The sequence below is a fragment of the Diceros bicornis genome, chromosome 4 (genome assembly GCF_020826845.1).
Source record: "Diceros bicornis minor isolate mBicDic1 chromosome 4, mDicBic1.mat.cur, whole genome shotgun sequence".
In the NCBI taxonomy this organism is placed as follows: domain Eukaryota; kingdom Metazoa; phylum Chordata; class Mammalia; order Perissodactyla; family Rhinocerotidae; genus Diceros; species Diceros bicornis.
Window position 1 is genome coordinate 54,387,897 of NC_080743.1, and position 24,536 is coordinate 54,412,432.

General features: G+C 47.5%; 3 protein-coding genes across 3 annotated transcripts; 1 reads left to right on the forward strand and 2 right to left on the reverse strand.

The window, feature by feature from the left end:
* Positions 1-2,405: 2,405 nt before the first annotated feature.
* Positions 2,406-2,849, reverse strand: LOC131404402 (histone H2B type 2-E). Its single transcript, XM_058539008.1, has one exon. The coding sequence runs from the start codon at positions 2,810-2,812 to the stop codon at positions 2,432-2,434; it is 381 nt and encodes a 126-aa protein (XP_058394991.1). The 5' UTR covers positions 2,813-2,849; the 3' UTR covers positions 2,406-2,431.
* A 263-nt stretch (positions 2,850-3,112) lies between these two features.
* Positions 3,113-3,670, forward strand: LOC131404398 (histone H2A type 2-A). Its single transcript, XM_058539005.1, has one exon. It carries the CDS (start codon positions 3,151-3,153, stop codon positions 3,541-3,543), a length of 393 nt encoding a protein of 130 aa, XP_058394988.1. The 5' UTR covers positions 3,113-3,150; the 3' UTR covers positions 3,544-3,670.
* A 14,410-nt stretch (positions 3,671-18,080) lies between these two features.
* Positions 18,081-20,114, reverse strand: LOC131404403 (histone H4). Its single transcript, XM_058539009.1, has one exon. It carries the CDS (start codon positions 20,088-20,090, stop codon positions 19,779-19,781), a length of 312 nt encoding a protein of 103 aa, XP_058394992.1. The 5' UTR covers positions 20,091-20,114; the 3' UTR covers positions 18,081-19,778.
* Between the last annotated feature and the right edge of the window lie 4,422 nt (positions 20,115-24,536).

The following is a 24,536-nucleotide window of genomic DNA, read 5'->3' on the forward strand; positions in this document are numbered from 1 at the left end:
ACATTCAATTCATCAATTTCATTTAAAATATGTCTTGACTACTTCTCACCATCTCCACTGCTACCACCTATGTTTCTCCTGAACTGTAGTCTCTTTAATATTCTGTAGTCTGTTTAATATTCTCCCTGCCTCTACTCTTTCTTTCCTAAAGTGTATTTTTCAACATAGCATCCTGGGTCAGCTTTAAAGAAACGTAAGTCAAATAATGTCATTACCCCGATCAAACTCTCTCAAAGCACCCCAACTTATTTAGAATAAAAGATAAAATCTTTGCAGTGACCTACAAGGCCCATCAATGGCTTACATGATCTGATCCTCAACTACCTCTCTGATCTCTTTCTGAAAATCTTTCCTTTGCTCATTGTGCTTCAGCCACGGTGGCCTTGTTTATTCTTTGAACTCCTCAAACTTGTGCCTGCCTCAGGGCCTTTGCACTTGCTCTTTTCTGTCCTTAGAATACTCTTCTCCAAAATATCCTATGGCTCACTATCTTGCTTTATTCAAGCCTCTGCTCCAATATTAACTGATCAGACCTCTCTTCCGCACTCCATTCCATATTCTGCTTTACTTCATAGCATGTATCACACCCTGAACATACTATTATAGATTTCTTTCATTTGCCTCTTAAAATATTTTTTGCTATATTCCTTCCCTGTAAACTCAGTCTTTCCCCTATTTTCTTTCCCCCCTCTCTCCCCATCTCCATGCTTTACCTGAACTCTTCAAGCTTCAGCAATCTGTCTCGTCTTTCAGAAGATCCAGGCAAGGCATGTGCAAAAGCAGGGAAATGTTTCCTGGGGCCTAAGTGTTGGAAAGAAGGAATGGATTTGGTACAATAGCTAGGAAATAGATTGTCTGTTTTTGATCAGATGGGGCAGACAGGAGGTAATGAAAATCATGCTGGAAGATAAGATTTGGGATTTTATGTTGGTACATAAGGGAAAAAATGAGCAAAAGCAAGGGGATGAGCTAGGACACTGTGCAGTGTGCTTAACATTTTTTTCTAGGAGCTTTCAGTTTTATGCCTTTTAGTACTTCTGTTCTCATTTGACCTCTTTCAAATGCATTTTTAAACCCTAATAAAGGTAGAAATGTAAAGTCCTATACTATATTTGGAGCCCTGAATTAATGAGGGAATAAATAAAGCTAGTTTTGTATGTAGCATTACAAAAAAATCTGGGAAAGAACAATTAGGAAAAAAAGAAGAAAATGTCTGGAGTGGTGACTGAAAACTGTGAACAGGTTCTTACCAAGGACTATGGCAACCACAGAACCAATGTCAGTGGTTATCAAACGTGAATCACCTGCTGTGTACCATAGGTTGCTCATCCTTGCCTCTCTCCCCCAGTGCCCCAGTGATTCGGGTTTAGTGGAAGTATGTAGGGTTTTAGAGATAGATTGATTTAGGGTCTAATGGTCTTTAAATTGTTTCAAGAAACACTGCTTTTGAACCACCTAGTCCCCAAAACAGAGAAGGTCTTTATTATTTAATTTTTAGTGTCTCTATTTTTGGAAAGAGAATGAATTGTTCTAAGGAAGGGACAAATATTTTTAAGTCTAAGTAGTTTTAACAATATAAGCCGCTGGATAGTCTCTGGAGGACACTTTATGATTAGCAGACCCAAGTTCTTGAAATCCCTGAACATCTATAAACCCTCTTTCCTCCTCCCTTCCTTATCCAGAAGATTATAAAATAGCAAAACTACAACTATGGGGAATTGTGTAGGTATAAACACGTGAGCAAAAAAGAGTTACTGTGGATAGCAGTGGCCTTTATATTACCTTACTCTGCCATGGTTGTTTAACGTCTTGAATTTGAGCAATAACTATGTATTGATTCAGTGTACCTGAAAGGAATACTGAGACAAGAGGGGTGTGAAAACTAAAAATTACTTTAACCACAGAATCAAGATATCCAGTTACACGAGAAAAGTTTATTATACGTCCTGGGGTGTGGCCTCAAAGTATCGCTTTGCATTTTTACAATAACATTACATGAAATTCCCAGCGATCAAAAAAAAAAATTGCAAGTACAGAGTACTGACTCAAATTTAATTGCTTTAGGGTAACCACTGCTTTTCCCCACTCTCTTGATCAATGGAGATTTCCACTGACTGCTACGCATCCTTAACACTTTGGAAGGCCCTTATTCGTTACTTATGCACTAACTAACATGTAGTCTTATCTAGCCAGCTCTCGACTTGCTATATAGAATTTGTTCGCATCTTGGGTTCCCTTAGTGTCATCCTTAGAAAAAGCAAACACTTCACTATGGAAATCGGTAGGTGTTAAAAAAAAAAAAAAAACCATAATAAAAAATTTAGTGATAAAGGCGACAGCTTCTTTTCACTGATGAGGTGGGTGGCTCTGAAAAGAGCCTTTGGAGTCAAGCGGGCGGCGGCACGTGCGAGCACCGCGTCCCGGCAGGGACTCACTTAGAGCTGGTGTACTTGGTGACCGCCTTGGTGCCCTCGGACACGGCGTGCTTGGCCAGCTCGCCGGGCAGCAGCAGGCGCACGGCCGTCTGGATCTCCCGGGACGTGATGGTCGAGCGCTTGTTGTAATGCGCCAGGCGGGACGCTTCGCCGGCGATGCGCTCGAAGATGTCGTTGACGAAGGAGTTCATGATGCCCATGGCCTTGGACGAAATGCCGGTGTCCGGGTGCACCTGCTTCAGCACCTTGTACACGTAGATGGAGTAGCTCTCCTTGCGGCTGCGCTTGCGCTTTTTGCCGTCTTTCTTCTGGGCTTTGGTGACCGCTTTCTTCGAGCCCTTTTTGGGCGCGGGAGCGGATTTTGCCGGCTCAGGCATAGCGGGCAGCACCGGCAACTGAGGCGACCAGATAAGCAAACCCAACAGTGGGTCCCAGGCTACCGGAAGCGACTCTGTACTTATAGAGGCCGTACGCAAATTAAGGTTCTGCTTACGCTGCGTCGTGATTCGCGAGTTTTCAGTGGCGCCCCCGCGAGGGAGACGAGATTATGTAAATGAGTGGATTCTAGCTGAGCTGTCCTATTGGTCACCAGGGTAAAGGCATGCTTTAGCCAATCAAAGTGCTCCGTAGACAATCGCCGCTCTGCCTACAAAAGGGTGAAGCGGAGGTGTTTGGGGCGACTTTTCTGGCCGGGAGGCGGCAGTTGTTCGCAGTCATGTCTGGTCGTGGCAAGCAAGGAGGCAAGGCTCGCGCTAAGGCTAAGTCGCGCTCGTCCCGCGCTGGCCTTCAGTTCCCGGTGGGACGAGTGCACCGCCTGTTGCGTAAAGGCAACTACGCCGAGCGGGTGGGGGCGGGCGCGCCGGTCTATATGGCGGCGGTCCTCGAGTACCTGACGGCGGAGATCTTGGAGCTGGCGGGGAACGCGGCCCGAGACAACAAGAAGACGCGTATCATTCCTCGTCACCTTCAGCTGGCCATCCGCAACGACGAGGAGCTGAACAAGCTGCTGGGCAAAGTCACCATCGCCCAGGGCGGCGTTTTGCCGAATATCCAGGCCGTGCTGCTCCCTAAGAAGACGGAGAGTCACCACAAGGCGAAGGGCAAGTGAGGCCGGCCCCCGGAAGCCCACCCAGCCCCCATCTCGAAGGGGCACCTGTGAAATCAAAGGCTCTTTTCAGAGCCACCCACTGTTTCAAATAAAAAGAGTTGTTACAAGAACCAGTGTCATTTCCAGCTCTCTCAGTAGGAAAGAGCGGGGCCAGAGGTGTGGGGGTTGGAGAGGGTGCTATTTGCCCACTACTCTGAGCCGTTCCTCGTCTGTCGAGTCTTCAGTCCTTAATCACCTTTGCGGGGTGGCTCGTAAGTCTCATGACTTAATTGACGCAGGTGGAGGTACCTAAAGCCGTTGGGCACCAAGGTTGACTCAGTTATAAATATTCTGCTAGGCGGCCCGCGACGCTGTATCTCAGAGTCGGTGCCGAGGGCGCCACTCCCCAGTTGTTGCCCGGGCCTTTGCCCGACGCTTGAGGTCTAGTACGAAGGGGATGTGTTCTCTCTCTCTCTCTCATGTACACATACGTACACCCCAGTCGGTAGGGGAGCGGGCGGTTTTCGGGAGTGTGGTGGACCTGGGCCTTGGCTTAACTGAGCTGACTGTCTTAGTCAAAAAAACGTGAGGAGATGCCTTGGCCCCGGAGATACAGGTCCCCACTTAGGCTTTCGGTGAGGCGGAATCTTGCGCCCGGGGGGGCGGACAACTTTCGAACCCGAGAAGCACCGAAAGGCGGAAAAGAGCCATCTGTCGGGACCAACTAGGGGCCTCTGAAAAGGTAACAAGGCGTTCGGGGGGCAGGGGACAAAGAGAGGACCGAGGTTCAATTCGGGAGCTACAAAGCGTGGAAAGGAAGAGGGTGTGGCGGGTAGCGTGTTGCAAGGCAGTGAGGGGCCGAGGAGGGACATTCTGACACGGTTGGATCAAAAATGACTGTCGCCCTGGAAGAAAGGAAAAACTGTTGGCGAACTGGAAAGTAGAAGGGGGGGGAGGCGGGGGGGCGGGGGGGAGGATTCTGCCCAAGCCAATCAGTGGCGCTAGGCCGGATGGCGTCACGGCCAATGGACGGCCAGCGCGGGACTTTCAATTATCGTCCCGCCCAATCGGGAAAAGACTGTGCCTATAAAGACTGCTGCGGCGGGTCGGCCCTGGTTACTCTCCCTGCCGCTGCGCTGGTAAGCTCGTGTTTTGGTTCGCTATGGCCCGCACTAAGCAGACTGCCCGTAAGTCGACCGGCGGCAAGGCGCCGCGGAAGCAGCTGGCCACCAAGGCGGCCCGCAAGAGCGCGCCGGCCACGGGCGGCGTGAAGAAGCCGCACCGCTACCGGCCGGGCACCGTGGCCCTGCGCGAGATCCGGCGCTACCAGAAGTCCACCGAGCTGCTGATCCGTAAGCTGCCCTTCCAGCGGCTGGTGCGCGAGATCGCGCAGGACTTCAAGACGGACCTGCGCTTCCAGAGCTCGGCCGTGATGGCGCTGCAGGAGGCGAGCGAGGCCTACCTGGTGGGGCTGTTTGAAGACACCAACCTGTGCGCCATCCACGCCAAGCGCGTGACCATCATGCCCAAGGACATCCAGCTGGCTCGCCGCATCCGCGGGGAGCGCGCTTAGGAGGTGCGCGCCCGGCTCGAGGTTCCATCATATCCAAAGGCTCTTTTCAGAGCCACCCACAACGGCACTTGGAAGGAGCTGTGCCACTCATCCTCCGTGCTCTTCCGGATGGACGCCGCCCATAACCCCGGGGTGGGGTAGGGGGCTAGGAGGGCAGGGCGTTAGGGCGGGGTAAAGCATTGTGCTCCTCACGCGTCAAGTCTAGTCCCCCGTTTGCTGGCCGCCTTCTGGGGTGTTATTCTGAGCCTTCCAGGAGTTCCGCTAGTCTGCTTATCCTGACTGGCGGAGTGGCCGCTGCTTTCTTGGGCGCGGCCAGGACACCCAGTCTCGCTTCCTGGGGCGGCCGCAGTGGCGGGCTCTTCAGGGGCGTCTTCTGGTGTTCGACGGTGACCCAGAGTTGGAAACTGGCCAGGCCCCGGCGGGGAGGGGCTTCTTGGTCGAGAATGGGCTGAGACCCAGAGGAGTCACTAGGGGACGCTCAGGATTCGCGGTCCAGAGCGCGCCCGGCCTGGCCTTTTAGACAGCTGGAGCCGCGCGCCGATCGCCGGGCGCCCGAGACCTCCTCACCCCCGCCGGAAATGGCCCCACCAGGCGCGGCTCTCCGGCTGGCGAGGGAAATCGCCACCTTCGTCCTTCGCCTCGCCGGGTTTCTGGCGGGTCAAGTTCGCGATTCCTGCGCTTCGAGTGTCGGTAATTTCGGGTCTCACTCGACGGTAGGATAACACCTCGCACCCTCTGCTCTTAATCAAAGCCACGGGGCGGGGGGGGGCGGGGGGGGCAGGGGGCGTGTACAGACTCGAGGGCCACTTTCGTGATCTGGGCCTTAAACGGACCGTTTCCTGCCCGGGTCCGCAGAGGGAGAGTCACTGTGCTCCGTGAAGGAGTCTCTAAAACCTTCGACCTGCGTCTGGATTCTCTGCCCAGACTTGGTAGTTCGTCTACATGTTTTCTTCAGACGTGTGGGAAGTCAGTTTTCAGGTATTTGAAGGATTACCACCCCACCCCGCCCCCGCGAGAGGACAGACGTGGCGCTCTGAGTTCAAGTTCTCGGGAAGAGAAATCAAACAGGCAGAACGTGGTCCTCCTTTGGAAAGATGAAGTTTCCCACTAGGAGGAAATCGTGAGGGTGGAGGCCTGAGAGACGATTCTTGGGCTATTTGGGAGGTGGAAGTGCAAGGCCTCTTAGTGGCCAGGGGAGTGAGTCGACGCGGTCTTGCAGAGCCCGTCTCCACAGAGCTCAGATACAAAGGCTGTACAGGTCTTAGATGACACCTCTTCTGAACCTTCTCAGTCACTTGTTTGCACCTGGAAGAGGCCAAGACTTGTGTTTGCTGTTTTGTCTCAGTACAGCCACAGGTTAAAGGCATTGGTTACAGAGATCAGTGAGAATTCACAGAGGACAGAAGGGGGAAGGAAGGAAACTTAGTTTTTTAAAGCTCCCGTTGCCTCTCCTGAGATGTGTCAGAAAAAGGGAGAGCAGTGTAGGGACTGAGGCCCCTCCTGCTACCGGTTGCCACCTGTTTGTGCTCCAGGGTCACGGCAGTTTCCCGAGCGTGCCTCCGGGTCTCTGCCCAGACCCTTAGTACCTGCTTTAGGCCCCCGCGGCAGGGTGGATCCGTGGCCCTGGATCTGTACTCTCTGAGTTCGGAAGTAGTGACTTCTAGAGGTGTGTGGGGCACCACCTTTGCACCCGTCATCTCATCCATCCTCGTGGCAAACCTTTCGGGGACATACAGACATAGGGCTTTCTGAGGTACAGTCCGAGGCTCTCAGGTGAGTGACTTGTCCGGCATCTCAGGTCCAGGAGCAGCTGAGCTGCGATGTCAGAGTCAGGTGTCAGTCCTCTGCATCCTCTGCCTGCCCCCAAGATCACACTGCTTTAATTGACCAGTCTGGGCACCCCTAACCTCCAGGAAGTCTCCCTGTCTGAATCTCAAAGGGAAGGTGAGTGGCATTGTTGATATCCACTCAGGAATAGAATGAAATTGTGTGTTCCTGTCACTGTAAAGGCCTACCCTCACGGCAGTCTTGCAGATCTTTCTATTTGTTTGGGAGACCAGCACGAACCGAGTTCATCAACACAAGAGAACGATTTAAAATGTAAGTTTTAACATGTCATCATTTCTGTACTTACATCATTCTTGACTCTCAGGTGAGAGTTAAAGGCTAATGAAGGACCAAGTAAATAAATGCTCTTCCTCTAATAATGAGCTTCTACACAGCTAGCTCGGTTGCGGGAAAAGTCTACCCTACACCTGGGAAAAACAGTCTTTGTTCAGATTTCATTCCGCCTTAGGGTAGTGGGGGAGAGGTGTGTGTGCGTGTGTAGAGGGAAGCTACGAGGTATTATGGCCCTGATGACACTACCTTTGCTTCCTTGGAAGAGGAGTGGGCCTTTGGGTTCACACCCTCTCCTCGTCATCCGTATCCTTCTCCAGGTCCCCATCTCAGCCTTCTCACGTTCTCTTCCTCTTTCTCTGCCAGGCTTATCAATATTCCCGGTTTCGCCCATGCTGGCCTTGGCTGTCTTTTTTTCTCCCCGCAACTCAAGTGAGATCATGGATTCCCTGCTTTCCGTGTCTCTGCCTCTCTGCCAAGTGTTCCCAAATTGGGATCTTCTGCTGAGACCCCTGTCCGGAGCTCGACACCGATATTTCTAACTGCCTGGTGGCCGGGTCTTTCTGGGTGGAAAATAGGCACTTCAGACTCGGCTTATTTCCAAAACTGCGTCATCTTGCTTCCCAGAGCTATTTCTTCCCTTCCATATTCCCCGTCTTACTGAAAGACACCTTCATCCCCCATCTGTTCAGATCAGAAGTCCCTTCCTCTTGTCCTTTGTCCAAATCTCATGAGTCACCAACTGTTATCAAATCTACTTTCTGACTTTCAAATCTATGACCCTCTCTCCATCCGTCCCTGGTCCTGGCCTTAACTGATGCCCTCACCAGCTCGGAGCTAGAGGATTAAATATTCAGGCTAGACTCTCTGCCCTGCCACGAGGCTGCCACTCTGTGTGAGAGCTATCTTTTTTAAAATGCATTTTTTTGAGCCTGTCACTCTCATGCTTAAAACTTTTCCACCTCCTTCCCATTCCCTTCAGAATGGAGTCAACCTTCTTTTGCATGACAGTTCAGAGCAGTGGAGGTCAACAACTAGTAGGGACTCTGGAGTTAGACAGACTTGAATTTGAATCCTAGTCTTCCCAGAGAACAGGTATGTGACTTCAGCAAGTAAATCTCCCTAGGCCTCACTCTGCAAACGGGAACGATAGCGTCTTGCTAATAGCGTTGCTGGAAATATTAAAAGTGACGATTCCTATAAAGTACCTAGCACAGTGTCTGGTCCAGAATAAGCATTCAATTTAAAAGATCCCAATCACAATGATTTTAATGGACGTCTAGTTCCTGGTATTTCTCAGAGCCTCCCCAGGGTTCAGGTGCTCTGCCAGCTGCAACAAGTAGGTTCTAGCCTCACAGAACACCTGCAGTCCCCAAGTGTACGATGTCTTCACACATTCCATTTCTTCTGTCTAGACTGTTCCCCGCTTTTCTGTAGCCCTGAGAACCCCTGCTCGTTCTTCGAGATTCAGCCCTGTGTGGCCTTCCCTTCCCTTTCTCCTCTCCGCCGTCGTCTCTTTGGGTCCTTCTCCTTGCCTCTCCCACTTCCTATCCTGACACCCCTTCCTTTTCCCTACCCTCAGCATTAGGCCGGCAGCATTCCTCGGGGTGAGGATTTGTCCCTGTTCATCTCTGTGGCACCAGCACCCAAGCGGTGCCTGGCACGCGGTGGGTGGTCAGGAAATGCTTGACGAGGGGCCTAATTCATCTGCCCTTCGACTCTTTGCCTTATATGAGGGAGTCGGGCACAAGGTGTCCTTGTGTTGGGGTCCTTGAAGTTACAGATCAAGAGCAGGCCTGGACTGGACCTCTGTGAAGAACTTCCAGGGTTCTTGGGGTTCCCGGAACACGGGAGCAGAAAACTGACCATGGGCAGGGCGTCTGGAAAGCCCAGGTGCCCCTTGCCCATGAACTGCCACCGTCCCAGATGTAGCCCGCTCCTGGTGATAGTAACTGAGCCAAGAGTTCACTGAGCTACGCCCCCGCCGGCGGCCCCAGTCTGTCCCTGAATGCAGCCGATCCGGCGGGGAGCGTCTGTTTTTATAGCCCCAAAGACATCAGATTCAGCCCTGCTGACAGGATTGTTTGGGGATGCGGTAGGGGTTTGGGGGACGAGCAGGGGCAGAGAGTGAAGCATGCATCGAGAGAGGCAGGAAGAAGAGGAGAGAAAAGGGGATGGGAAACAGAAGTCTAGGGTCCACACTGGCGCTGAGGCCTGAGGCCCCTTGGAGGGTAGGGCCAGGGCTCCTGACCCCTAACCAGTAAAAAGGCTCCAAAGAGAAGAGACCGGGATCTCCGTTTCCTCATGTGTAAAGCAGGATCGTAATTGCACCCGCTTCGGGATTGCTGTGAGGATGGCAAGAGATAATACAGTTCACACAAAGTGCTTAGCACAGAGCCTGACAGGTGGTCATAAATCCATATTAATAACATCATTAACATCGATGATGTCAACGTTAGTGACGTTAATATGAACTGATGTAACTCCCAGTTACAATCGTGTCGTAGAAAAGAAGAACAACACACACCAATTGGTGAACAATTTTAAACACATGACCAGCTTCTAGACCGTGGGGCCCAGGCGGTAAGAATACCCACGTTCCTAGATGGCTTATGGCTCATCTTGCACTCACCTCCTCTCATTCAGTTTCACAGTAACCCTGGGAGGGAGGAAGGGCTTTTTTCCTCCTGTTAAATAGATGAAGAAACTAACCCCGGTGAGGGAGAGACACCTGGGAAGGTGGGTCACACAGCCGGAAGATGGCAGAGGTGGAACTTGAGCCTGGGTCTCGTGTTTGGCTTTTCTTTTTGTATTAGACTTATTGTTTCAGAAGGAAACAATACACGCAGTAGTTACATATAGAGATACAGTATCACTCTATATGTACAGTAGCTCTGATTCCTGCTGACTTCAAACTACAGTAAGATAATTTTATATTACTACCAACTGCACACACACACACACACACACACACGTCTAAAAAGTGAAACAAGGTGTACAAAAGGATATTTTTTTTCCACTGGGGACGCACCTTGATATTTTCAATCCTATTCCGATTTATTAATAGAACATACTGGCTCCTATTTTCTAAATTGATTTCACCACCTGCTAATGGGTTACAACCTGCAACTGAAAACCACTGCAAAAGAGAAAATTACAAGGAACAAAGTAAAGTCACCACTCAAATTAAAAATTGTTACTATTTTGTTCAACAGGAATCCCAGCATCTCTTCATACCTGGAGGCACGTACCTGTGTTTGCAGAAATGGGAACCAGGTCTGTAGGCTCTGTGAGGAGAAGACATGCAGTAAAATGGAGGGCATGCCGTGGTAGGTGGCAGAGAAAGGCGCAGATGAGAGAAGTTCAGAGCGAAAGATCAATTCTGACTGAGGGAATCACAGAGCTCTTCCTGTGGGAGAACTTGGGACCGGGGCAGGGAGTTTCATCCAGGCAGAGGAACCAGAAAAAGACAAGGAGACTTAGGAGTGTTGGCCAGTCCACAGGGCGGGCCAAGGCCAGGAATGGGAAATGGCTTTTCAGTGGTGGGGACTTTGAGGCCTGCTGACTTGGGGGTCTTGAATGCCAAACTGGGGAGAGGGTGGATTTTACCCTGTAAACAGTGTAGGGGAGAGGATTATAGAAGAGGAAGCAAAAAAGTTAACATACATATGTAGAGATGCTCATAAATATTAGCAATCAGAGAAAGGCAAATTAAGGCAATGATGAGATGTCATTTACACTGGATACTCCGGTTGGCCAGGGTGGAGGGCTTAGATGGTTGGTGCCCCACTGGGGGGGTGTGGACTGGGACAGCCATTCTGAAGGGCAGCCTGGTACTTCTTAGACCAATTAAGGACACGCATCATAGGAGCCAGCAACGCTGTTTCTGGATGTTTATCCAAAAGACACTCTCACACGGGTCTATCCGGGGAACATGACAAGGATGATGGGACATTAGGAACACTGTGGGCATTCGTCACTGTGAGAGCGGATAGAGAAAATGTGGTCGATTCACTCCGTGGAGTACTCTGCAGCAGTAAGAGACAGTGGATTAAATGGATACCTAACAACAAGGAGAGATCTAAAACACAGTGCTGGGGGAAATAAGGTAATACGTGGAATGAGATTTAAAACAAAACTATGTAAATTAAAAATAATTACTATATCTTGCAATCATACATAGAAACAAAAGATACCTTAACCATAGTAGAATGGTTTTCTATGGGGGATGGGGGAAAGATCAGGAAATGAGGATAAAAGAGAACAAGAAAAGGGGGGGAACCCCTGAGGGTGGAGTGCCGTAAGCAGGTGGGTGACATCGGAGCTGTGTGTAAAGAGGGTTAATCTGGGGAGAGGGTGCCAAAGGAGTCAGAAGTGAGCAGCACCCGACGCAGGAGGCCAAGTCACAGGCCTCAGGGACACAGCAGATTGAGAGGTGCTGAGGATGAGAAGAACGAGGGGACCAGCCACAACAATGGGCGGGGCGGGGGGGCAGGTGCACACGCGGAGTTTTGACGTTATTGCGCGTAGAAGATTGCCTGAGCCTGGATGGGGGAAGGGGCAGGAGGGGGTTGTTGTGGCAAAAAGTAATCAAAGCTGTCTCGGGAACTTCCTGCCTGAGTGGCTGGGAGGATGATGCCACCTTCACAGGCATGGGCAGCCTGAGAGGGGAGAGGCTGAAGAATTTGCTTCAGGCCACACCGGGTCACAGCTCTCAACGGGCAGTGGCAAATGGCCTTGTCCTTCTTGAGAGGCAGCTGGGCGTGGGGATCTGGAGGCAGATCTAAGGACCCAGCTGGGTTCTCTCATCTGCCCAGAGGAGCTGGAGGAGCCCCTGGGATTCCCTGGGAAGAGCTTATCAAGAGATGGCCCAAAGGACAGGCTTGTGAGGACCATCTACACCCCTGGGGCATCTGGTGGGGAAGAGAAGCTAGAGTAGTTTTGTCCTGAAACCAGAGGAAAAATATAATGAGGAAATTGGAACAGATGATTTCTTGGGTCCTTTCCAGCACCAATGCTGTATGTCATGGTTCTATTAAGTGTATCTGGCAAATATATTCAAGATCCTCAGATCAAATTTTAGACAAATATTGTAGTAAGATTCAGGAGCGTCATAGTGTATCAGAGAATGCCAAGTTATTTAAACTGCATGAGCATCAGTTTCTTGCTTTGTAAAATGGGGATAATATTTACCTTTGGGGGTTGTTCTGAAGATCTGAAATGGTACAGAGTAGGGATTCCATAGACGGGAACTATTCCTCATTATTCTTTTATTTAAAAACTAATTCAAATCAAAGAGGTTTCTAAATTCAACCCAAATGACCACTTCCAGTTTAGGGGAACCAGAAGTTTCTGTGCCTCCGCCCATCACCGTCTCTTTTTCCAGTCTTCCTCAGTCCTGCCGCCACCATGCTTGTCCAGGGCCCTCTAGGGCCTGCAACAGCCTCCTCACTGGTTTCAGTTTCTCTTTCTCTTCCCCCTTCAGTGCAGTTTGCACATCACAGCCAGGCTAAGCTTCCCAAAACATCACTGTCAACTTGCTCAAGAATCAGCAAAATCTCCAGGCCTTATTCTGGGGAATCTAATGTCCTCTGCCTGGTTTCAGGGTTCTCCAAGATTCAGCTCTTTGGGGTGTGGTTAGCCCAGCTGAGAAGCAAACGTTATCACCAGGCCTCGTTAACTAGAAAAAATTGACTGGCGGGGGCGGGGGGGGGGGGGGGGGGGGAGGGAATCACCCAGGGGAATGAATGCCTGGTGAAAAATAGACACGTGTTTAGTGAATTTCTTTCAGTTCATAAAACTTTTTTTTTTGTTGTTTTTTAGATTTAACTAATATTTATTGTCTACTATGTGCCAGGTACTACGCTAGGCGTTTTGAGATGGTTTATCCCCTCCCCTGTATGTTTGTAACATTAAGTATTTTTTATAGTAAACAAAGATTTAAAAAGGAAAAACAAAGTGGCTCATAATCCCACTCTCTAGATTACGTACTTCTGTTGATGCACATACACAAACAAAAATGATATTTTACTTGAGAGCTAATCGAACTGTACAGAAAGGAATCAAATGAAAGTCCTCCTCTCCTCAGTCTCCTATCCTGTTTGCTCCTCATGATGGTGACAACAGTTACAGGTTTCTTGTGTGTACTTCCAGAAAAATGTTCTATTTATTTACCCACATAGTCATATACATCCATTTAAGACAGTTTACACAGAAACACACTGTCCTGCCTGCCCTTTGCTTTTTTAACTTAAAAAAATATACTTTACGTATAAGTGAAATATATATGCGTAAAATCTATCTACCTAAGAAGTCCTTCTATATCAACCGTTTGTCGTTAGTGCCATGGTGCTGATTCTGGCTCCTAGCCACCCTGTGTACGGCAGAGCGGAACCATGCCTGGTCTTTTTTCGCCATCCTCTCACCTTCCGGTGCTATATCAGACAATGCTCCGCTGCTATTGATAGGGTTTTTCATGGCCAGTTTTTTTCAGAAGTGGGTGGCTAGGTAGCTCCCTCTTCCTAGTCTGTCTTAGTCTGGAAGCTCTGCTGAAACCTTTCCACCATGGGTGACCCTGCTGGTATTTGAAATCCCGGTGGCATAGCTTTCAGCGTCACAGCAACACGCGGCGGCCACGGTCTGACAACCGACAGACAACAGATGGGTGGTGTGGTTCCCTGACTGGGAAACGACCAGGCCACAGAAGAGAAAGTGTCAAATCTTACCCACGAGACCACCAGGATTGGCTACATCGACACTTAACGGGTATAAAAACGCGTGTGCATCAATCTATCTCATTCTTTTTAAAGGATGCACAGTTTTTCATTTAATGGATAGTTCTTAGTTTATTTATTCACTCATATTAATGGATATTTAGGTATTTCCCAGATTTTTGCTACTAAAATCACTGTTGCAACTTATTAGCCTTGTGCATATAACTTAGTGTACACTCTTCAGTATATCTGAAGGGTAATTTTGATGGGTATTGCTAAATTGGCTTCCAAAAGTTTTGGTGCAACTGGCCCTGGACATTAGCAAACTTTTAAATTTGGCCAGTTTGTTATTTGGTTCTGAATCTCGTAGTCCCCCTCAGACATCAGGACGAGCAAAAAGTTAAGTGTTTCCTGATCTCCTTGCAAACTATCTTTCTTAAGGCAGCGGCGGTCTCCAGCCCATCAGAGTCCCTGCTCAGGGCTACACTTTGAGCTTGTGATTGAATTTTCCTCAACCAGGTTTTGACTTTAGCCTTATGTTTCTTTGGTTGATCTTTCCCCTCCTCTCTTCCTTTGCTGCTTGGGTTTTGTGTTTAACAGTTGGGAGGTTATCGCCTCTGGTCTTATTGCATTGTGAAGCGGTAGAAAAGGAAATGGAGGGCTAGTGGCCACTCAGACCTGAGATGACTCAGGTCATCAGCGTGGCCTGCTGGGCCCACACGCACCCCGTTCCAGCCTCTGGTCCTTGGCTCTGTAGGCTCAGAAATTCCATTGTGTTGGTAGGCCAGGGGTGGTAGGCTCCGAAGGACTAGATCCCACTGACCAGACACTCAAGAGACAGATGTATAAACCCTAGTAATAATTATTATCATTCATAGGCATTAGCATTTACTGGATGCCAATCATAGTGCTAACTGCTTTATAAATATTAATACACGTTATCCACATAAAAGTAGGTACTCTTTTCATCCTAATGCTACCAATAATGAAAATGAGGCTCAGAGATTAAGGAAGTTCCCCAGGGTTTCACTGTTAGTAAATGGTGAAGTTAAGATCCTAACCTGAAAAGTCTGATTCCAGAATTCATGGGCTCTTAATTTCTGGTGAGAAGTGTAACTGATCAGCCCATTAGCTCCCTGCAGGCAAGTCTGTATGGGAAGCCAAACTACCATTAGAAAGTCGGGAAGAGCGTGGAGGCAGGTGACCTCCGTGGCTGCCATTATTCAGTCAGGATACTGTTCACCCTTGCAGAAACTGCTTGTGCTCACTAGAGAGTCAGGGTACCATCTGCCTTGGAGGGTAGCTGGATGGTCACGACCCCGTAGTTGTTCCCCACCCCCCACCTTGTTGCCAGCCCCCTTCTATAACATGGTTGCTGCAGTAAGCAATTACTTTGTTGCAATTGTCGCCTTCTACTCTATCACCAGACAAGAAATCCCAGAGTTCACTGCACAGAAAGGCTCCTAGGCCAAATGAAGACGTTCAAGTCACACAGTTAATCGAATCCATTTAACAACGTAAAGCAGGGAGAAAAGGGAAAGTGATGGGAGAGGTTAGCACGCTTGGAATAGGGTGCAATGAAAGGGGAAGTCCAACACAGCATCAAACCCTGGGTTATACAATGTTCTGTCCCGTCTTGCTCCTGCGTCAGCCTTCCGCATTGATGCTGCAGTTAAGAGGACGGGAGTTGAGGTAGGCAAGGGGGCTCAGCACATGGGAGGTGCCTGAAGTTGATTTATGCTGCTCGATCAGTGAGATACACGGGCAAGTATGCTTGGCCATAGTTGTAATTCACCAATAACCTGCTGAATAGCTATGAATTTCTCTGGGTATGGCATGCAGAGGACATATCAGGCCACAGTGGGTGTCACCAGTAGATGGCTGATTTAAGGCATGAATCCTGGGTACCTCATGTACCTCGTGACTATTTGACATGGTGCTTTACTTGGTCCTTCCACCCCTTCCTCTCTCTGTTTACCACGTGTGGTCTACTTTGTGTCTAACGTGTCTCACAAGCTTTGCTAACTTATTATCTACAGTTAGTTTCTTCTCTTTATTTGTTCATTCTCTTATTTTCTACAGAAGAATTAAATATTCTTAAATAATACATTTAACACATTATAACAGTCAAGTTAGCTGGGGAGTCTGTTTGATTCTTTAAGATAACTTTACATTTTTCTGGTCTAAGCGTGAAAAATCTGGCCCTGCCAATCTGTTCATACCTCATCTGTACCCACTATCTGCCTTCCTCTCTAAATTCTGGCTGTACTGACTCCCTCCCTTCCCCAGTGATTACAGAACATTTAAGAACTAGATTGGGTGAAATAGGCAATAAATACATCAACTTTGGTCTCTGTGTCACTTCACTGCTTCACTCTTTCACATACATCTTCTCCTTTGATCCTTAAAACATTCCTGTGAGAAAGGCAGGAATTCTCAGTAACACTAAAGATGAGAAAAGTGAACTTTGGCAAAGCTAAGATTTGCCACGGTTCATGCAGCCCAGATTATCTATCTATCTATCTATCTGTCTGTCTGTCTGTCTGTCTGTCTGTCTATCTATCCATCCATCCATCATGTTCTGATTGTTTGTGGGGAAAATTATACATGCATATTCTAAGACATCTGAACAATTCAGAAATGTTCAATGAATATAACAAAAACCAACACCTACAAATCATTCTTAAATTTTTGTCAGCCAGCATTCTTCCTGATAATTCTCTACACGTCCATACGTATTTATATATATTAGTAACATTCTGCATAAATGGTAGTTCACTTCTTGTGGCTCAACTAGAGAAATAACATGTACCTCAATAGCTAGAATATAAGGTACAGAGTGCAAGGTTTCAAAAGAAGAAAATAAGAATGTAGTGTAAGATGACTCAGGAGCATCTAGCCTGGGTGCCCAGGAGGATAATGCTGCGATTCAGAGAAGTAGGGAGCCTGGAAAGGAAAGGGAAGCCCTCAAACTGATCCATTGTGAAGTTTGATTAGCCAGTGAGACACTTAAGTGCCTCTTTGACCATGGTGATGGAAGTAAACCCACAGGCTGGATTCTATAATCATTTATATATATTCTAGTGGAAGTGCTGAATTCACCCGGGGCGGGAAGAGATGGCAGCCAGGGCTGGCTTATGGAGAGCACCTGAGCCACTCAGGGCGAACATGAGAAGGAAGTTATTTTGTTAGCAAATCGAGGAGATGACATAACATTATATTCCTTTCTGTTATAGATGGTTAAGAACTTTTTAAAAAAGTCATTTATTAACACAAAAAGAGGCATAACGCACATTCTGTAATTTGGCAATATTAGGGGCTGGATATAGCTAACAGAGGGTTCAGTCATGCGCTATCATGATAGTGTTCAGTGGAGTAGACAAGGTGGGAACAAGGATCACTGTTAAAAATCGCTGTAAAGAAGCTGTGTCATGAATGGTTAAAGGACAAGGTCTTGGAGAAATTTAGGAAGACAAAAAGGAACATATTCATTGATTATAAAATTCAGTACTATTCAAAATACAAGCCAAATAACAGTTAGTAACACAAGCTAGTAACACAATGCATTTTTTAGTCATACGTCTTTTACATTTGCCCCAAATGTTTTGAGGAAATAAGCTGTTTTACCTTTTTCCTCTTGTAATGTTTTGTACCAGAGAAAACTTATTAGGGTCATTCACCTCATGTTTTTCTTCTCTATCAAAGAAAGCAAAATTTAACGTTATGGTAAACAAATTAGGTCAATATATACTCAGATTCTAAATACTTTTGTTTCATTTCAAGAAAAACTGTGTCCTAGACCGGTGGTTCTCAAACTTTAATGTGTGTCAGAATCACCTGGAGGGTTTGTTAAAGCACAAATTGCTAAGTCTCACCCGCCAGAGTGTCTCATTTAATAGGGCTGGGGTGGGTCCAAGGTTCTGCGTTTCTAACAAGTTCCCAGGTCATCTGAGATTAGAGACCACACTTTAAGAACCACTAGTTTAGGCAATGGACATGTTTTTCCCTCTTGCCTTCCATTATTCTTTGATTTCTCTTCAAATTTTTGATATCTCCTTCTCCAGAGTATCTCAGTGAGGATCAGATATATTCAATCTGCATTGCCTTTAAAGTTAAAAAAAAAAAAAAAAAAAAAAAAGTCACAGTGATATTTGAAATAGAAATGCCACCAGCTGCAGGTGACATTTTAATTTAAAGGGAAAATGAAAGATCTTGAACATTGAACCCTCTTGTTTATTTCTCACCTGGACATCTTCACAAATGTTATTCTCATCACTCCCTCCCTGGTCCTCCCCCTCAGCCATACTATATATCCCGGTAGGAAGCCAGGCATTCTGCTCTTTCTTCAAAGCCTCACACAAGCCCCACCTCCATAGCCAAGCTTTCCCCAGTTTCCCAGCAGCCAGTGCCTTCTGTAGTATCAGGACTCCCATTAATTACTGTCTATACTTCTCATCATACTGAATATGTGCTACCGTGTACTATTGGGCCGTTTATGTAAGCATGTATGTGTGTATTTTATGTATTATTTTTCTTCCCCATTCTGATGGGCAAGCCTCCCATCCTTTGACTTTCTGGCATCTCCATTGCTAAAGCCCCATGTTTTAAACCTAGTTCACCCTCAAGTATGTGATGCTAATGAGAGCAGCCAAGTGTGGAGACCAATAAAGCTGGTTTCTTTTTTGGGAGCTGATGTAGAATTTCTTCTCTCAACTACTCCCAGAAACAAAGTTAGCCATAAAATCATAAGCCTAGAATGCTGAAAAAATCTTTTACTTATAAATGGAATAGTTGCAAAACTATAATTAGGCTAGAGGTGTGGACCTACCACATTTCAATCCGGATCCGGGCGATGTAGAAGTGGTAGTATCGAGAATGGCTTACTGTTTTCTTTACCATGCCGATACCGGGGAATAATTTGCTTTTGCCCCGTCAACAATTAAAGCGTGCTTTCTGTATCGATGGCGGGTCTCCCATTCTGGGCTACAAGAGGGCCTACCCGAAGTCACACACCTGAATGATCTGTTTCTTGCAGACTTGCTTTCGGGACATTAAGATTTAGTTTGCTCAGCTTTTATAGAAGGATCCTACTAAATTGCCTCTGCCTTTGTACCTTTGCAATATTGTCACTGAAAGACCGTATCCCACAGGCTGACTAAATTGTCCCTTGAAAAAAAGGAAACAGTACTTTCCATACACTGGCCAGATAATTTGCCAGGCAGATTTGTCTTGAAAGTAAAGAGCTCCATCTCTGATTTCATAACCTATTATTTCTTTGGATTTTTCAATAGTTTATGATTATGATTGTACTTGATTCTGCTGATGCTCACACCTTTTCCAGTGAGCAGAGCATATGTCACAGAACATTATCCAATGTGAACACAGCCCTTAAGCCATTTTAAGGCTTACACACATCATGTCAAGTGTGGCCCAGGTTAATTGACAAGGCTAACCACCGTCAGGCGGCAGAAGTGGCATCCGTGGACTACATATCTAAATCTGCCTTTGCCTCCTTCTGCTGGCTTCTGCTCTTCACGGCTCAGTCCAAGGACCACAAACCAGGATAGCACGCACCAAGCAAACTGAAAGAATGTCTCATCTGGAGCACATCAACCTCTCCGGTTGGTCAACAAAAAGGGAGGCAGACAAGTGAGGCAGCTTTAGGCAAACGTTTTGGGCATCACTTCCTCTCGCCAATTCCTGACCTGACCGCAGCCGGCTCCCAAATGCAAACTTCCCTTCCCGTTTTGTGGCCGCTACACTTGACACAAGTGTCCAGCTCCTCTGACGAGTGTTTGGTTGGCCCTAAAAAGGGCCTTTGGGGTCATCACACGTGAAACTGGAGCGGCAGCTTAGCCTCCGAAGCCGTAGAGGGTGCGTCCCTGGCGCTTGAGGGCGTAGACCACATCCATGGCGGTGACCGTCTTGCGCTTGGCGTGCTCCGTGTAGGTGACCGCGTCCCGAATGACGTTCTCCAGGAACACCTTCAACACACCCCGGGTCTCCTCGTAGATGAGGCCCGAAATCCGCTTGACTCCTCCACGCCGAGCAAGACGCCGGATGGCAGGCTTGGTGATGCCTTGGATGTTGTCTCGCAGGACTTTGCGGTGGCGCTTAGCACCACCTTTGCCTAAGCCTTTCCCGCCCTTCCCTCTTCCAGACATGACTGGCACAGGTTGAAGACACAAGCTCTGGAACGGCTGAGGGCGGCTTCTGCCCTGATATACGAGAGGATCGGACCAGATTGAAAACCGAAAGCGCGCGGGCGGGAAGCGTTCTAAATTGTCCCCGCCCGCTCGGCATTTCGTCATTTCTTTTCTGCGGTTCCCCGTATCCCTCCTCCGCCCTCCACCGCCCGCTCTATCGGACTCTGACCTTTTTGAAAATCTATTGGCCATCGTCCCCGGGAGAATTCAGATCCAAACGCGAGGCCTCCGGATTCCGCAGCTGTTTTCGCCTCTGTCTCTCTCTCCGTCTCTAGGCTCCCGGAAGGCACTGAATTTAGGCTAAGAGGAAAGGTCTTGCTGGTGGGAGGAGACCAGAAGAGGCGCACGTGGAGTCCAGAGACGGGAAGGAGGAGAGAGCGCCAGCGCCGGGTCTGAGCCCGACCAGAGGAGCCCGGGCTTCCGAACCGTGTTCCATAAAACCGCAACGGCAGCAGTTCCGAGAATCAGACTGACAGACCGATGAGGGGATCGCAGGAGCAGGGCACCTGGGGTGTGGGGGGAGGGGGAGGTCGCCCTAATTCCTGAGTCTAGTCTCGGTTTTGTTGGTCTGAGGCATGGGATTTCACCTCACCCAGGAGAAATCGGATCCTAGGAAAACTCGGCTCACCATACCGCCTTCTCGTGGGGATCAGTGAATCCACCGCTCCGCTGAAAGAAGCAACGTGTACAGAAGGAAGACTGAAGGATATTCCGTACCTACGTCTCTACAGATCCTCTAAAATCCACCCTTTTCAGCCAGGGCTCAATGCCCAAATTGTGTCCCCACTGAGGCCCCACGTGGAGCTGGCGAAGTTTGCTGAATTGAGTTTTGCAAGAGGACAGCTGCTCCATAGGGAGAGTCATCACCAGACACTGCTCTAGGAAACTGTTTGGGGTCCTGACCGTTAGCATGTTCATTACTTTCTGGGCCTTCTGTGGGAGAATCCACAGATGTTGTGCTTTCTGCATCGGAAAGAATTGGCTTTTTCAGAGAAATGTTTATTATTTTAAAAAATCTTGTGTGCCTTTTTGCATCTCTCCTTTGGTTCTACCTTCTATATGGTAATGAATCCCAAATCTGTATCTGCATCCAGACTTCTAGGCTCCAGGCACGTAGATCTTCCTGGTTGTTCTTTAGTCGTTTTAAACTTAAAACCCCAAATCTCCCCAAATCAAAATATTTAAACTTAAAATCTCCAAGGTGTGACTCTCATGGGTGCTGAGGGAATTCATTCTGCTCCTTCTCCCCGTCATCAACCGGGTTCTGTGCCTGCTCATTGAATGGTGCCACCGTGCACCACGTGCCTAAGCCAGCACCCTGGAATTCACGCTAGGTGTCGAAGGGTGGTAGACCATGCCACCCCAACATATGACTGTAGGAGTTCAGGACATGCCACCCCAAAATATGTTGCTTTGGTATATTGAGTATTTCGAGCTGTAGGCACTTGAAAAACAGCAAATGCAGGGACAGACTTCCTTTGAACTCCTCTTATCTGCCTAAAGATAGGTCCTCCAAAAGGAACTCGGTTGACATAAACCCCCTTCCCGGGAGTTTCATCGACCAGGGGAGACTGACTCTTGTCGCAGGAGAGAAGACTAGAAGTCCACACCACTCTCAGACAAACTTCGTCACCAACTATCATACGTCCCGTCTGTTCTAAGGGCCCGTTCATCTTTCGTAAAAATCATTTACTCCCCCTTAGGAGGCCTACCTGCTCCCTCCCCTTTCTATTGAAGTCTGAACTCTAAGCCACCTCAGGGAGTTATTTATTTTTCCCTGGATATCTCCCATGTATAAATGTGGTATACGTGTTAACTAAACTTCTGTTTGTTTTCCTCCTGTTAGTCTGTCCTTCATTACAGGGGTCTCAACTAAGAACTCAGAAGAGTAGAGGGAAAATTATTTTCCTCCCCTACAATGTCTTCCTCTCCCTTGGCTGCTTCAGGGCAGAGAAGCACACTTGCTCTTTTCTGAGCCCTTAGCAACTCTTGCAGAATCGATCGCTTTATTTTACATCTCTTTTGCTCTTACACATTCCGCCCGCTCGACTGTCTGGCACTGATTTTTGTGTATTTTTCTTTGTCAACTGAATAGTTTTAAACACTAGTAGGAAAGAAAGGCACAACCGAATTGCAACATGATAAAACAGCCACAGGCCAAGGCTGACAGAAGTGATGGATTTTGGTGTCAGAGAGGACAGGACCCTAGGCACAATCAGAGATAGTCTAAAAACTTCCCTTTCGATACTGCATCCTCCTCCGAGGGGCCTAATCACCCATTACCTAAACAAAATTATCTCCAGAATAAACTCTCCCTTTCCCTGTTGCAAGTAAACTCAGACTGAAGAAGCAATTCACATGCAGGTGTGAATGACTACCTGGGGTATTTATAGCAAGATGTGACTCTGATGGGGGGTGGTAGTGGGAGATTGAATCTAACTGGTGGGATTAATAGAGTGGTTATTTTTGAGTGGGAGTGCGTTTCCCTATAGCCTCTAAAAACATTCTTCCTAAAAGAACAAGGATTGGCAATTCTCTCCAAGAGAAGTTTGGGGGGAAAGTGGTATAGAAGACTGTGAGAAGCTCCCAGCTTGCTTAGTGCTCAATGCAGGTGCTAGCCCAGCACAGCTAGCACAGGTTTGGGGTTTCTTCTGACAGTCAGGCGGCTGCTTTGCTCTAAGTCATGCTAGGCAGCCACTTTTAGCCGTGGGCAGGAGTCAGCCGAACAGTTTGATGGAGAACTGACATCTGCCATGCACTGCCTGTTAAATCTTAACATCTCTCATCTGAACTACTTTGCAAAACTCGATCAGAATTTCTTTTTGATTGATTCTCCACCAGGTCACAGAGTTATCTTGCTTAAAAACCATTGCTTCTCAACCTAATAAGATTCTATAATAGTGCATTGAGTCTCCTTCAACCTTGTCCCCGCCTGCCTTTCCGGAACTGTCCAGTTGCCACATCCTTCCCACCCACTCTAGCCACAACAACTACTCTATAGATCCTGAGCTCTATGGATACTATGGTTTACGTAGCCTTTTACATGTGAAGTTTTTCAAGCGTCCGGTTTGGGAGGCTGCTGGTACGTGGGGGAGAAAAATTAAAATAGGCTTATAAAATTTTAGCATATTTTCAGGAATTACGTTTAATTAATCAATGCTCTACACACACAATTACAAGGCAATGTACAATTTCATCTGTAGATTATATCAAAAGTCTAACTTAGAAGTCATCCACGAATTTGAGACTTGTGTCACGGTCCTTCTGAGTTTCCTACAATAGGCCCTATTGGGTCACACCTTTGCTTCCTGCCTCCGTATATGCTGTTTCCTTAGTCTAGTTTATCTTTTTATTCTGTTTGATAAAATTCCTTTTTAAGGCATGGCTTAAATATCAATTTCCAAATTCTTTCCTTCTTCCACTTCCCATACATACTTTGGGTATATTTTTTATCAATAATACTATTAATTGCTATATTTTAATGAATTCCTTCCTTGTTCCAGGCTCTATGAAACACTTTTCGTGGATTGTCTTATTTAATTCTCAGAGCAACCCTATGAGGTATCTAATATTTGCCTTTCACTTTGCCAGTGAGAAGACTGTTGGTTTCTGAGTTCCCCAGGGGAAGGAGTGGGAGAGATGTGGGCTGGAATCTTTCTCCACCACTTTCCTCATCTGTAAAATGGGGCTTATAATACTTTTCTCTCAAGCCTGTGAGTATGAAATGAACGAATATAGGTATACTGTTGATTACAAAAATTAAATGAAAGGAATGTTGAGGAAGACGATACACTAAAAAAAAATAGCCCTTTTCTTTTTTTTTTGGAAAAAAGGCTATCCATCAGTTGAGTTGTGAGCATTTTGTTCTAATTTTCCCCAGAAACCAGAAGTATTAAGCATCATGCTAACATCTGTGGCCTGAACACACACACACACACACACACACACACACACAAAGTCCAAGTCGTTTCTATTTTTTTTTTTTTTTTTTTTTTTTGGTGAGGAAGATCAGCCCTGAGCTAACATCCGTGCTAATCCTCCTCTTTTTGCTGAGGAAGACCGGCTCTGAGCTAACATCTATTGCCAATCCTCCTCTTCCCCCCCCCCCCAAAGCCCCCGTAGATAGTTGTATGTCATAGTTGCACATCCTTCTAGTCGCTGCATGTGGGACGTGGCCTCAGCATGGCGGGAGAAGCGGTGCGTCGGTGCGGGCCCGGGATCTGAACCCCGGGCCGCCAGTAGCGGAGCGCGCGCACTTTAACTGCTAAGCCACCGGGCCGGCCCAAGTCGTTTCTATTTAATAAATAAAAATATATAGCCCTTAAAATTCCTGCAATATGTAGCTTAAATCTCATGAGGATGGTTAATGGGATAAAAATACTTCTCATTTGTATAGCTTTAAAG

Coding starts and splice junctions, on each gene's coding strand:
- LOC131404402 (XM_058539008.1), bottom strand. CDS start 2,812: ATGCCTGAGCCGGCAAAATCCGCTCCCGCGCCCAAAAAGGGCTCGAAG.
- LOC131404398 (XM_058539005.1), top strand. CDS start 3,151: ATGTCTGGTCGTGGCAAGCAAGGAGGCAAGGCTCGCGCTAAGGCTAAG.
- LOC131404403 (XM_058539009.1), bottom strand. CDS start 20,090: ATGTCTGGAAGAGGGAAGGGCGGGAAAGGCTTAGGCAAAGGTGGTGCT.